The sequence below is a fragment of the Eretmochelys imbricata genome, chromosome 2, assembly GCF_965152235.1.
Source record: "Eretmochelys imbricata isolate rEreImb1 chromosome 2, rEreImb1.hap1, whole genome shotgun sequence".
Taxonomy (NCBI): Eukaryota; Metazoa; Chordata; order Testudines; family Cheloniidae; genus Eretmochelys; species Eretmochelys imbricata.
This window is the reverse complement of record NC_135573.1, coordinates 51,479,929-51,493,998: the sequence shown is the minus strand read 5'-3', so window position 1 is coordinate 51,493,998 and position 14,070 is coordinate 51,479,929. Positions and strand designations below refer to the sequence as shown.

The following is a 14,070-nucleotide window of genomic DNA, read 5'->3' as shown; positions in this document are numbered from 1 at the left end:
TGAGAAGCGAGTGGCGATAGCCCTGTGGAAGCTTGCAACACCAGACAGTTACCGGTCAGTTGGGAATCAATTTGGAGTGGGCAAATCTACTGTGGGGGCTGCTGTGATGCAAGTAGCCCACGCAATCAAAGATCTGCTGATATCAAGGGTAGTGACCCTGGGTAATGTGCAGGTCATAGTGGATGGCTTTGCTGCAATGGGATTCCCTAACTGTGGTGGGGCCATAGACAGAACCCATATTCCTATCTTGGCACCGGAGCACCAAGCCGGCGAGTACATAAACTGCAAGGGGTACTTTTCAATAGTGCTGCAAGCTCTGGTGGATCACAAGGGACGTTTCACCAACATCAACGTGGGATGGCCGGGAAGGGTACAGGACGCTCGCATCTTCAGGAACTCTGGTCTGTTTCAAAAGCTGCAGGAAGGGAATTTATTCCCAGACCAGAAAATAACTGTTGGGGATGTTGAAATGCCTATAGTTATCCTTGGGGACCCAGCCTACCCCTTAATGCCATGGCTCATGAAGCCGTACACAGGCAGCCTGGACAGTAGCCAGGAGCTGTTCAACTACAGGCTGAGCAAGTGCAGAATGGTGGTAGAATGTGCATTTGGACGTTTAAAGGCGCGCTGGCGCAGTTTACTGACTCGCTTACACCTCAGCGAAACCAATATTCCCACTGTTATTACTGCTTGCTGTGCGCTCCACAATATCTGTGAGAGTAAGGGGGAGACGTTTGTGGTGGGGTGGGAGGTTGAGGCAAATCGCCTGGCTGCTGGTTACGCGCAGCCAGACACCGGGGCGGTTAGAAGAGCACAGGAGGGCGTGGTACGCATCAGAGAAGCTTTGAAAACCAGTTTCATGACTGGCCAGGCTACGGTGTGAAAGTTCTGTTTGTTTCTCCTTGATGAAACCCCCTGCCCCTTGGTTCACTCTACTTCCCTGTAAGCTAACCACCCTCCCCTCCTCCCTTCGATCACCGCTTGCAGAGGCAATAAAGTCATTGTTGCTTCACATTCATGCATTCTTTATTCATTCATCACACAAATAGTGGGATGACTACCAAGATAGCCCAGGAGGAGTGGTGGAGGAGGGAAGGAAAATGCCACACAGCACTTTAAAAGTTTACAACTTTAAAATTTATGGAATGCCAGCCTTCTGTTTTTTGGGCAATCCTCTGTGGTGGAGTGGCTGGTTGGCCGGGCCCCCCCCCACCGCGTTCGTGGGTGTCTGGGTGTGGAGGCTATGGAACTTGGGGAGGAGGGCGGTTGGTTACACAGGGGCTGTAGTGGTAGTCTGTGCTCCAGCTGCCTTTGCTGCAGCTCAACCATACACTGGAGCATACTGGTTTGGACCTCCAGCAGCCTCAGCATTGAATCCTGCCTCCTCTCATCACGCTGCCGCCACATTTGAGCTTCAGCCCTGTCTTCAGCCCGCCACTTACTCTCTTCAGCCCGCCACCTCTCCTCCCAGTCATTTTGTGCTTTCCTGCACTCTGACATTATTTGCCTCCACGCATTCGTCTGTGCTCTGTCAGTGTGGGTGGACACCATGAGCTCAGAGAACATTTCATCACGAGTGTGTTTTTTTTTTTTTCTAATCTTCACTAGCCTCTGGGAAGGAGAAGATCCTGTGATCATTGAAACACATGCAGCTGGTGGAGAAAAAAAATGGGACAGCGGTATTTAAAAAGACACATTTTATAAAACAGTGGCTACACTCTTTCATGGTAAACCTTGCTGTTAACATTACATACATAGCACATGTGCTTTCGTTACAAGGTCGCATTTTGCCTCCCCCCACCACATGGCTACCCCCTCAACCCTCCCCCTCCCCGTGGCTAACAGCGGGGAACATTTCTGTTCAGCCATAGGCAAACAGTCCAGCAGGAACGGGCTCCTCTGAGTGTCCCCTGAAGAAAAGCACCCTATTTCAACCAGGTGACCATGAATGATATCTCACTCTCCTGGGGATAACACAGAGAGATAAAGAATGGATGTTGTTTGAACGCCAGCAAACATACACTGCAATGCTTTGTTGTACAATGATTCCCGAGTACGTGTTACTGGCCTGGAGTGGTAAAGTGTCCTACCATGGAGGATGCAATAAGGCTGCCCTCCCCAGAAACCTTTTGCAAAGGCTTTGGGAGTACATCCAGGAGAGCCGCGAATGCCAGGGCAAATTAATCCTTTCACATGCTTGCTTTTAAACCATGTATAGTATTTTAAAAGGTACACTCACCAGAGGTCCCTTCTCCACCTGCCAGGTCCAGGAGGCAGCCTTGGGTGGGTTCGGGGGGTACTGGCTCCAGGTCCAGGGTGAGAAACACTTCCTGGCTGTCAGGAAAACCGGTTTCTCCGCTTGCTTGCTGTGAGCTATCTACAACCTCCTCCTCCTCATCATCATCATCTTCTTCGTCCCCAAAACCTGCTTCCGTGTTGCCTCCATCTCCATTGAAGGAATCAAACAGCACGGCTGGGGTAGTGGTGGCTGAACCCCCTAAAATGGCATACAGCTCATCATAGAAGCGGCATGTTTGGGGCTCTGACCCGGAGCGGCCGTTCGCCTCTCTGGTTTTCTGGTAGGCTTGCCTCAGCTCCTTAAGTTTCACACGGCACTGCTTCGGGTCCCTGTTATGGCCTCTGTCCTTCATGCCCTGGGAGATTTTGACAAGGGTTTTGGCATTTCGAAAACTGGAACGGAGTTCTGATAGCACAGATTCCTCTCCCCATACAGCGATCAGATCCCGTACCTCCCGTTCAGTCCATGCTGGAGCTCTTTTGCGATTCTTGGACTCCATCATGGTCACTTCTGCTGATGAGCTCTGCATGGTCACCTGCAGCTTGCCACGCTGGCCAAACAGGAAATGAGATTCAAAAGTTCGCGGTTCTTTTCCTGTCTACCTGGCCAGTGCATCTGAGTTGAGAGTGCTGTCCAGAGCGGTCACAATGGAGCACTCTGGGATAGCTCCTGGAGGCCAATACCGTCGAATTGTGTCCACAGTATCCCAAATTCAAGCCGGCAAGGCCGATTTAAGCGCTAATCCACTTGTCAGGGGTGGAGTAAGGAAATCGATTTTAAGAGCCCTTTAAGTCGAAATAAAGGGCTTCATCGTGTGGACGGGTGCAGGTTTACATCGATTTAACGCTGCTAAATTCGACCTAAAGTCCTAGTGTAGACCAGGGCTTAGAAGCTACCTTTGGGACTACCATCCTTTACTGAACAACTTTCCTTGTGTACTCTGCCAGCTGTAAGGATTTTAGGTTTATGCTAAAAGAAAGAAAAAGGAAATGATTGGTGTCTTTGCATTGCCTCTCCTGATTGGATGTCGCTGAGTATCACATGTTCAGGGCACCTTTAAAAGGAAGCCATTGAGCTTATGTAGCTCATAATAGCTTCAGGTCTTCTAGTGAGAGTAATTTCTTCTTTGCTTAGTAATAGTATCAACCATTGTCTGTATCATGTGTGAGTTATTTTTAGGAGCCTGGAAACTCATTTCTAGTGAAAACTTTGACAGCTATATGAAAGAACTGGGTAAGGCATGTACTAGAATTCAAGCAAGAAATCTCTCTCTGATGATTCTGAGAATGTATTTAATTCTATTTATTTACTCAATTTAGTTTTCTACTCATGGTTGCTTCACTTTAGATTGCTGATGCTTATTTGGATTTGCATAGTTCCTGGCTTTTCTTCATATTTCACAAATTTCTTTCTAGCTAACGATTCAGGGGAGATACTGTTTGAATCTTCCTGGGGCTGTTATCTACTGATAATGCTTTCTTGACTATCAGTACTCTGAATGAGTTGCTTGTGGAACCTGTGGGTTAATGCTTGCTAATACCAATAAAATAATAAAATAATACTCAATAAAAGTTATGAGGGCCCTAATGTAACTATGTGAATAGCTGATACCCAGGTATGTTGCCCCGAACAAATATCCCTGAAGACTTAGAAAGTTTTGGATAAGGATTTAAATTCAGTAGCTGGGGTTTGGCTCTAGCAGTGACCTAGCATTATAAGCACACTTTAATCTAGTGGCTGTGTCAATTTCAAAAGTGACCATAAAAATAACAGTTTTTTACCTCATAGATTTTTCCCCCTTTCTATATTTCTGCTAATCTCAGTGTCCTCCTTTGTACTCCACCTAGAGCCCACTCAAGTGTTAGTGAGATGACTTCTCATACATCCACAGACCTGTTCAGCAAGTTCCAGTGAGCTATGTGTCCCTTCTGGATGTGCATGTAAAATCCAAGTGGTTAACTTTTGCTTTTCTTTTTCAAGGGGTGGGTTTTACTAGTAGGAAACTTGGCAGCCTGGACAAGCCCAGTGTGATCATCAGCATCAATGGGGATATAATAACCATCAAGACAGAGAGCACCTTTAAAAACACCAAGATCTCCTTCAAGCTGGGAGAAGAGTTTGAAGAAACCACAGTAGATGACAGGAAAACCATGGTGAGGGCTAATCCTTCAGGCTAATCCTCCTGCAAAGGACACCTGGCTTTGTGCCCTTTCTTGCTTATGATTATTTTTGTCTTGATGTGACTTTCTTCCTTCCCAGTCCCCATGGCTGTCTCTTCTGGCTGACTCTAGGGCAATCATGTACCCACAAACTAAATCCCACCTCTCTTCTAAGGTCTAAGGCATTGCAACATCTAAGTCTCTTTGCGGATCCAGGTCTAATGTCTAGGCAACCAGAAAATCCCTGAGATTCACAAAGCCTGAGTTAGGTACCTAGGCTCATTATACAATGCATGAGCAGAGACGGGCACCTGCAGAATGATCCGCAGACATTAGACCTGGATCCACAGAAACTGGCATGCTAGGCAGTGAACTGCCTAAGCTAGCCAATGGGAGATGACAATGAGAGGGGTGTGGTGTAAGGTCCCTCCCTCTCACAGAATTGGGCGCCTATCTCCTGCTTGCAGCCCACAGCTGGAACCCGGCCAGAATGGTTTGCAGGAGGTGGAGGTGGTGGTGGCAGCCTTCCTCAGCCCAGTGGTTAGGGATGTGGGAGACTTCAGTTTAAATCCCCCACGTTCACCTGGCCTGAGAAGAAGGAATTTGTACGGGCATCTCCCACCTCTCAGGTGAGTGCCCTAAGTACTCTGACAACAGAGTGAGTCTCCCGTGGTGGCCCAATTAATTTATTTGAAGTAGATAGCTGCAACAGGAGAGACTGAAAGTGTCCCATCAGAATATCCCAGGGTCCATTTACTTCTCTTCTTTTGGCAGAGCACTGTAACTGTGGACAGTGGCTCTCTGACTCAGGTGCAGAAGTGGGATGGCAAACAGACCACAATCAAGAGAGCGCTGGTGGATGGGAAGATGGTTGTGGTGAGTTCAATCTTTTTATTTTTTTTTAAACGCTCATCTGGGCACTAAATTCTTTTGAAATAGAAAAGTACAAACTAAATGCTGCTGTGACTTATGATGGTGAACAAGGGAGGAATATACAGCATAGGGAAGCTTCACTTGAAATAAAACTGGTGGGGAAGCCCTAAAGAGACCAAAAATAAGGTCTGTATCAGGGTGCTGGAACAACTTCTATAGTGCAGGTGCTGAGATGCAATGAACCAAACTGTAACCCGGTATATAATGGAAACCACTTAAAGCCAGGGGATGCAGCAGCACCCCTAGTTCCAGCACCTATGGGCTGTATCACTGTACTAGCTGCTACATGATGAACAGGAAGCTAGGGGAAGATAAGGCCTGCTGTTCAAGTGCACTAGGCAGAGAAGTAGAGTATATTTAGTGATCCGCTAGCACTAAAGAGTTCTTGGAGGCAAGAAATGTCTGGGTTCTTTTTCTGCTAACATGAATATTCTAGTGATGGGCACTAAATAAACACCCTTGACTCTGAGAAATGACAAACATCCTTGCCCTACTTAGACTCATAAAATTCTGGTGTGATAGTTCAGAAGTTTCAGTCAATTTTATATTTTTTCCCCCTGCTAGGAATGCACCATGAACAATGTCACCTGCACTAGAGTCTGAGAGAGCATGAGGAATTCCCGTCTCCACACCAGAACAGATTCTCAGCAGCAAGTTCTGATCAAGGACTAGCTGCACTACACTGCTGTCTGCTTGCACAAGCATCTTGCTTCACCTTGAGAAACAAATGCATTCAAAGCAGTTCTGTAACTAATTTGAGCTATTGGTGACTGTGGCTATTAAATAAGTCGCTTCTGAACACATGGTGGAATAGTCTACTCTTAGCTGACTCTCTGCCAGTCTAAAATAGTACTGAAATACAAACCACCGTTATAAAGCAGTGGTAGAGAGAGAGGTTTGTTTGGGTGTGGGGGTTTTTTAAAAACCAAAAAAAACCCCAGGAACCCTGTCAGTCATTGCTAGTGATTGGGGATGGGGAATCAACAGCCCTAGGCTCACTTCCGGTTTGTTTTGTTCCTAAACTCATGCTGCAGAGTTTCAGCCGGGATCAAGAGATATATATTTCTTTCCTTCCCTCTACACAAATCCCCAATGTATTCTGGAGAGGATTTTTTGTTTTTTATTTGCTTCCTCTGAAGCATCAGGGGACACTGGGGATGGGATGCTTGATGGGGAGGGCCAGGGCTCTGAAGTAGCACTGATGAGCGTTCTCTCTGCTTGGCTGGCTGGTTCTTGCTCCCATTCTCAGGGTCTAGCTGATCACAGTATGTGAGGTTAGAAAGGAATGTTCCCCTGATCAGATTGACACTGACCTGTGCGGGGAGGGAAGCAGGAGAAGGTTGCCTTGCTCTGCAATGTATGGAGCAGGTCACTTGCCAGGATTATTTGGGTATATATCTCAATCATTTCCCTGGCATTGTGGCATTGGTGTACCTCTGTCCTTCCTGTTCTCTGCCTGTGGCACATAATCTAGTCTCCACAAGGTTGTAAATCGGACCAAACTATTCAGTTTTTGGGTTGTGTGCAGGTGCTGAGTGGTGGTCTGTGATAGACCGGAGGTCAGACCAGATGATCTGGTGGATCCTCTAGCCTTAAACCCTGTGATTACAATATTATCTCCCATTACTAGAATGACTGACACTTCTGTTCTAGCTAAAGCAATAACACTTGCTTCCTCAGCAACTGCCATCTTTATCAAAGAGCTATCTGATGGCAGTTATCAAATAGATCAATTTCTCAACCTACAAGTGGGGAAGCCTCTCCAAATTAAGTTCCATAGTACATGAGCTGTGGGATCAGACACCTGTTTTACTCCAAACAGTATCTAGCCATGGAAGCTTAATAGTGTAATCATGCAAATAGTGCAGCACAGTTACCCGTGAAAGGTACTAACTGGAAAGTAAGTATAACTCTGCTGCAATAAGCAAGTACATTTTGACACACTTGGAGAAGAAGGTGATCAGGAACAGTTAACATGGATTCACAAGGGCAAGTTATGCCTGACCAACCTGATTGCCTTCTACAATGAGATAACTGGCTCTGTGGATATGGAGAAAGCAGTGGATATGAGATACCTTGGGTTTAGCAAAACTTTTGATACAGTCTCCCACAGTATTCTTGTCAGCAAGTTAAAGAAGTATGGATTGGATGAATGGACTATACAGTGGATAAAAAGCTGGCTAGATCGTTGGGCTCAACAGGTAGTGATCAACAGCTCGATGTCTAGTTGGCAGCCGGTATCAAGCAGCGTGCCCTAGGGCCAGTTTTGTTCATTAATGATCTGGGTGATGGTATGGATTGCCCTCCTCAGCAAGCGTGTAGATGACACTAAGCTGGGGGGAGAGGTAGATATGCTAGAGAGTAGGGATAGGGTCCAGAGGGACTTAGAGAAATTGGAGGATTGAGCCAAAAGAAATGTGATGAGGTTCAACAAGGACAAGTGCAGAGTCTTGCACTTAGGATGGAGGAATCCCATGCGCTGCTACAGGCTGGCGCCCGACTGGCTAAGCAGCAGTCCACAGAAAAGGACCTGGCGATTACAGTGGACGAGAAGCTGTACATGAGTCAACAGTGTGCCCTTGTTGCCAAGAAGGCTAATGGTATATTGGGCTGCATTATTAGGAGCATTGCCAGCAGATTGAGGGAAGTGATTATTCCCCTCTATTTGGCACTGGTGAGGCTACATCTGGAGTATTGTGTCCAGTTTTGAGGCCCCCATTACAGAAGGGATGTGGAAAAATTGGAGAGAGCCCAGCACAGGGCAACAAAAATGACTAGGGGGCTGGGGTACATGACTTATGAGGAGAGGCTGAGGGAACTGGGCTTATTTAGTCTGCAGAAGAGAAGAGTGAAGGGGGATTTGATAGCAGCCTTCAACCACCTGAAAGGGGGTTCCAAAGAGGATGGATCTAGGCTGTTCTCAGTGGTGGCAGATAACAGAACAAGGAGCAATGGTCTCAAATTGCAGTGGGGGAGGTCTAGATTGGATATTAGGAAAAACTATTTCACTAGGAGGGTGGTGAAGCACTGGAATGCGATATCTAGGGAAGTGGTGGAATCTCCATCCTTAGAGGTTTTTAAGGCCTAGCTTGACAAAGCCCTGGCTAGGATGAGTTAGTTGGGGTTGTTCCTGCTTTAAGCAGAGGGTTGGACTAGATTACCTTCTGAGGTCTCTTCCAACCCTAATTTTCTATGGTTCTATGTAAAAATTCCAACAGTTTGCAGCTCAGCTTAGGTCTAACCGAACTAGAGCAGCAAACTAATAAACTAATAAAATTAGTTTCCAAAATGCTGTGGAAAATGAACTGTACACTGAGTACTTCTATACCTCCCATTCTCTGAATACTGGCATTTATATCTGAATCAGGTGTGATTCTTTTTCTTGTTCTTACATCTTGAGTTACTCAATATCCTGAGAAGGTCATGGGACTGTAAGATTCTTAGCTATCACACTTCAACTAAATGTAAAATATTTGGATCATAGGAGAAATTTGTTCAGGGGTGTTCCTCTGGTATTCATCCCTCCATTACCAGCAGAGCTTTCCACTATGGTGATCAGATCATTTGTAGGCTATGACTTACTTTCCCAGCTGTCTTTTAAAAGAGTGGCCAGAAGTAAATTTCCTGAGGTAATGCAGAACACAAACTCTAGGCTTCAGTTCCCTGTTTCTCCAGTTTCCTTTGTTCCCTTTATAGTCCACCACTTGGATTCTACTTCCACCCTAACACATTAATGCTTTATTTTGTTTTAAAAAAATACACACTCATCTAGTAGTTGTTTGATAGCAAGTGGCCTCCCTCACCTTTTCCTCTTATGATTTTTCTGCCTTTTGTCCAAGGCAGAAAAGGTGCTTCCAACACCAAAAGCAATCAATAGTATGTTATCTCAGCTCACCCTGATGCTGGATTTTACTAGGAGATGACACAGCAGGAATCTCCCCACATGTGAATCTGTAGAGGGGTGGCCATGAGACATACAACACCTAGATGTGATTTGAAAAATTGTCCATTTGCAACTGCAAAGTTCAGTCCATTTCTTGGAAAAGTGATCACAAAACTGGTGATCGAATATATTTTAAAAGAAAAAAGATTTAGAGAAAAGGAAAGAAAGCACAGATCTAGCAAGGTGTATGCCAAATCACACTGCTTACTCCCTTTACTTTTTGCAGCATCTCATCTTCCATTCCTTATGTGTATGTTGCCGGTACAGCCATAAATCCTACACTAAGACACCCATAAAAATGAAAACTGTTTTTAAAATATAGTAGCATCAAAAATCTTCATGCCCACTAACTCCCTCCACCGGGGCCAGAAATACAGGCAGCCCACTGACACCAAACATGAAATCCTGGCCCCATTGAAGTCAATGGGAGTTTTTCCACTGATGTTGCTCCAAGTCTCAGAAGTAAACACCATAATTCAGCCCCAAGTACTATCTGCCTCCTCCATAGGGCCTTTTGGGGGCAGAACTCCAAAGTCACTAGCTCTCTTAATATGGCCGCAAGAGCAGCAGCATCTTTATGGTCCCTGTGTCCAATCCCAAAGACATCAATACCTGTGTTCTTTTTGGACACCCTCAGACCTCAGTCTCCATTTGAAGCAGTCAAGGGGTTTGTCTGATCCCATTGCTCTGCCCTTTCTGATATGCCTCCTGCTGTAGACTTTGTCACCTGTTGGAAGGACAACGTCTACTTGACAATAAATTAAATATTGTCACAGCTACAGTGTATTCCCAGGTCACCCAGCCACGTTTGTACTTTTAAAGCCTCATGTCCTTAGTTTTTTAAATGTCTTACTCTCCCCTGGTGCTTTGTGGGAGATGCACACAAACAACAAATGGAACTGACTATGCATAAAGTGTTGTCCAATGAACAAAGCAATCAAACAATAAACAGAGAAAATATTAGTTTAACTTCTTTCATTTATAAGAATCTTAGGATTAATTGTCTCTGTAGTAGGTAAAATATTCTCAGACACAATGTAGTTTTAAAATTAATATTCTGTTTTGTTTTCAAATACCCATTTTCTTTTGTTATTATGTTGATACAGGAAAGACCCGCTAACACCCATTTTGCTGTTTATTGGTGTACTGTAGCCTTCTTTGTTAATTTTGGTGTTCCTTTAAAACTACTGCTGCTCTCATTTAGGAAAGCAGGTAAGAAGTTCTTCTGTTGGGGAAATTTTTTTTGAAGCTATGAAACATGGTATGTTTGGACTTTAAGATGTATCAAAATGTCAGGATCCTGTTCGCATAATTCATTCAGCTTTAAGGTATTGCTACCACTTTTGATTGGGGTTTTGCACTAAAAGAAATGGAAGTGAAATGGAGTCTCTGATGTAATCTGCTCCTGGAATGGAGTCTCCAAAAACACTTCAGTTCCCATTGGTCAGCCCCAGAGAATCACATGTTCAGGTCATCCTTTTAAAGAAGCTATCTAAGGTGGTTTCTCCATTTTCTTTTGCTCCTTCTTACTGAGAGTTGCTGACTTTTCCTTTGTGGAGCATTACTTAACAAGCCCTACAGAATGTGTGACCTATTTGTGGGAATCTGGAAGTTTGTCTCCAGTGAAAAATTTGAGGACTATATGAAAGAACTGGGTGAGAAAAATGATATTGTGATATTTAGGGATGTTCCACTGTTCAGCAGGGAAAACATAACTAGCCACTTACTTGTCCTGGGATTTCTTTCATTGTTCTTAGGGACTCTTGCTTATGTAGTTCCCTAGTACTCAATAAGGAAAAAATGAGGATGTATCAGAGTTTAAATTCCTTTTTTAAAAAGGAAATGTTGCTTCAGTTAACTAGAAATGCCTACTGTGTCTTCCTATCCCTTTATATGGGATTCTGACCTTGCATCTTTTTAGGCAGGGGATTAGGATTGAAAGGGAAGAAGCTGCTGCTATAACATTGTAGGTGTAATTTGCTTGTTCAGTAGCATGTGTAGAAAGTCTTTCTGTCTTGATAATTGGGACATAGAAGGCCAGGCTCTGGATCCTAGCATCTACCACTATAAAGTAATGTAAGCTAAACAACTGAAGGCTAAATCTTGTTTTGATCTATGCTGGTGTACATCTAGCGCACATCAATGGTGTTGTCTCAGATTTTCTATTGTAAGAGACCAAAATGTGGATGTTGGTATCGGAGCTAGAAATATCACCAATAACTTACTATTCCTGGCACCAGAGTGCAGTGCTTAGGGGAAGCAGTGGATGGGTAACAGCTGAGCTATAATTGGAACCCTGAAGGAGGATAAATCTAAAACCTGCATAACTTTGGGGATCACTGATTGGGTTAAAGTCCTCTACCTTGTGATTACTGCCTTGCTGAGAGGATGTTAGCAGCAGAATGTACCTTTAAACTGAAAATGCAAAGCTCATCAAGCTGACCTCCCTCCACCAGCTCATTCTAGATTCCATGTGGGATAGGGTTTGTCAGCTGCTGATGGAACTATGGTACCACTTCAATTTAATTTTGTGTATGTGTGTGTACCTTTTTACAGGCCTGTCAGCTGTATAAATAAGAGGTTTAAGTAGCCTGGTTGTCAGGTGGCTAGAAACATTCAGATCTGATGAGGCATTGAGCCTGAACTCCCAACATGTGTCTTGAATGGCCCACACAGAGAGGGTAGACACTTTTTAAAGAAATGTCTTGCTTCTTGACAGTGAACATAAGTGTCTTGTGCCTCTGCAGGTGTGGGTTTAGCCACCAGGAAACTGGGCAGCCTGGCCAAACCCACTGTGACCATCAGCACAGATGGTGATGTGATAACCATCAAAACCAAGAGTACTTTCAAAAATACTGAGATCTCCTTCAAGTTGGGGGAGGAGTTTGACGAAACCACAGCAGATGACAGGAAAACCAAGGTGAGTACTAAAGCAGCACTCATCCGTCATTCCCATTACTCCACTGAGGAGAAACAAACTGAAGGGAGAAAGTGCCCTACTGAAACAAAGTGTTCAGAGAATGTGAAACTTGGTTCTGGCTTAAATACCATTTTAAATCTCCTAAACTCATTTTTAACCATCAGTGCCTGCTGTTGGATAACAAGAATGGGAGCAGTCAACTTTGCTAGCATGTGTTCTTGCATTAACATAAACACAAATAGCTGAGCTGAAAACATCTCAGTTCTCCAGTTCTAAACTTCAGACTATCCCCCTAACTCTGATTCTGGTCAATTACTCTCTTTGCAGAGCATTGTCACCTTGGGAGAAGGCTCAATAACTCAGGTACAGAAGTGGGATGGTAAAGAGACCACAATAAAGAGAAAACTAGTGGATGGAAAGATGATTGTGGTGAGTGAGATCATTTGACTACTGGCATTAAGTAGATGTTAATGGAATTGCATCAGGGCTGATTCAAACAAACCCAGGGCTTTCTAAAAAGCCACTTAATTGCATTTCTTCTGACTGCCTAGACTATGATTTAGTGTGGAACTATTCCCCACCTGCCTCAAATATCTATACCTGCTGGGGGTGGGAAGCAAAACTCAGTCCTGTGTGTGGAAGAATTAACTGGTGAATGGCTGGCTGCACACATGGCAGCACTGTCCAAACTGCTGCTGTAACCAGAAAAACCCTGTTTGAATTGCATAGTCAAAATATACCTGTGCTCCAATGGAAGTGGAGTAAGATGAAACCCAATGGAAGCAAATGAGAACTACCTAAACATGACCCACTTTTTGGGATGGTCAAGGCTGAGATGAAGCGATGAGCGCCATTGTCTTATTGCAATAATGGACAAAATGTCCTTTCCTCTTCTGCTTAAATTGAAGAAAAAGGCAAAGAACCCAGATCTGTATCTAGGGAATTAGTAAAGTACTATTACTATAGTTCTGAGTGGGGAGAAAAGATTGGCTCTTTTATTTCAACAGCAGTCTGAATCTCACTGATAGTTCATGAGTTTCAATAAACTCCCTTTTTTCTTACAGGAATACACCATGAACAATATCACTTGCACTAGAGTCTATGAGAGAGCATGAGTAAACTCCATGTCCAGGAGTGTCTAACTTGGTCTGAGAATGAGTTCAGGTCCAGGAAACTACACTTCTCCTGCTTCTTAGTTTTGTTGCCTGAAGAAAAGGTCTAATGGGTGCAGAATCCTAATTAAAAACACTAATGTAACCAGAAATGTTAATGTGGTTGCTAAATAAAATATTCTGAAATTAATGTCTCTCTGAACAAATGTTAATGTGTTGTAGATTACAGTGCTGTTAATATAACTCTACATTAGGATGCTCATTTCTATGCACAGCCAATCTGCACTTCAAGAAAATAAACCACGCTGTTTATAGCTTGAGGTTCAACAGATATAGTAATACCATTCTACGTAAAAATTAAATCCTGAAAGGACTTAACTCACCCCAGCCTCTCATGTTGAGAGACTAACTTCAAAGTTTCATGTTAGTCCTTGTCTGTTATGGGGTCAATCACTCCATAGGGGATCTACTGCAAAGCTAGATTATGTCCCTTCTGTGGGCCATCTTCTAAAAGAGACTGAAATCTTTTATTTCTCCCTTGATTGAAAGACTAACGAGCTAGTATTATGTAGTCAGAGTGCGGGGACATAAGCTTGCCTTCTGAAACCTGAAGTTGTATTCAGTACTGGAGCTCTAACCCAGGAAGTCTTCAAACTTTCTTTTTTTGGACGTCCTATATTCCCTGTCCTCTGAGGGGAGATCAG

General features: G+C 44.1%; 2 protein-coding genes across 2 annotated transcripts; both read left to right on the top strand.

Annotated features, from left to right (window-relative positions):
- Window positions 1-3,459: 3,459 nt before the first annotated feature.
- On the top strand, window positions 3,460-5,994 carry LOC144260339 (myelin P2 protein-like). Its single transcript, XM_077808941.1, has 4 exons — window positions 3,460-3,532; window positions 4,280-4,452; window positions 5,233-5,334; window positions 5,956-5,994. Exons 1-4 carry the CDS (start codon window positions 3,460-3,462, stop codon window positions 5,992-5,994), a joined length of 387 nt encoding a protein of 128 aa, XP_077665067.1.
- A 4,922-nt stretch (window positions 5,995-10,916) lies between these two features.
- On the top strand, window positions 10,917-13,369 carry LOC144260337 (fatty acid-binding protein, adipocyte-like). Its single transcript, XM_077808940.1, has 4 exons — window positions 10,917-10,989; window positions 12,082-12,254; window positions 12,582-12,683; window positions 13,319-13,369. Exons 1-4 carry the CDS (start codon window positions 10,917-10,919, stop codon window positions 13,367-13,369), a joined length of 399 nt encoding a protein of 132 aa, XP_077665066.1.
- Window positions 13,370-14,070: the final 701 nt, after the last annotated feature.

Excerpts from the sequence above, each read along its gene's own strand:
- LOC144260339 (XM_077808941.1), top strand. The coding sequence starts at position 3,460 with ATGTGTGAGTTATTTTTAGGAGCCTGGAAACTCATTTCTAGTGAAAAC. Across the intron at positions 3,533-4,279 it reads CAGCTATATGAAAGAACTGG|GGGTGGGTTTTACTAGTAGG; the intron begins GTAAGGCATGTA and ends TTCTTTTTCAAG. Across the intron at positions 5,335-5,955 it reads TGGATGGGAAGATGGTTGTG|GAATGCACCATGAACAATGT; the intron begins GTGAGTTCAATC and ends TCCCCCTGCTAG.
- LOC144260337 (XM_077808940.1), top strand. The coding sequence starts at position 10,917 with ATGTGTGACCTATTTGTGGGAATCTGGAAGTTTGTCTCCAGTGAAAAA. Across the intron at positions 10,990-12,081 it reads GGACTATATGAAAGAACTGG|GTGTGGGTTTAGCCACCAGG; the intron begins GTGAGAAAAATG and ends GTGCCTCTGCAG. Across the intron at positions 12,255-12,581 it reads CAGATGACAGGAAAACCAAG|AGCATTGTCACCTTGGGAGA; the intron begins GTGAGTACTAAA and ends CTCTCTTTGCAG.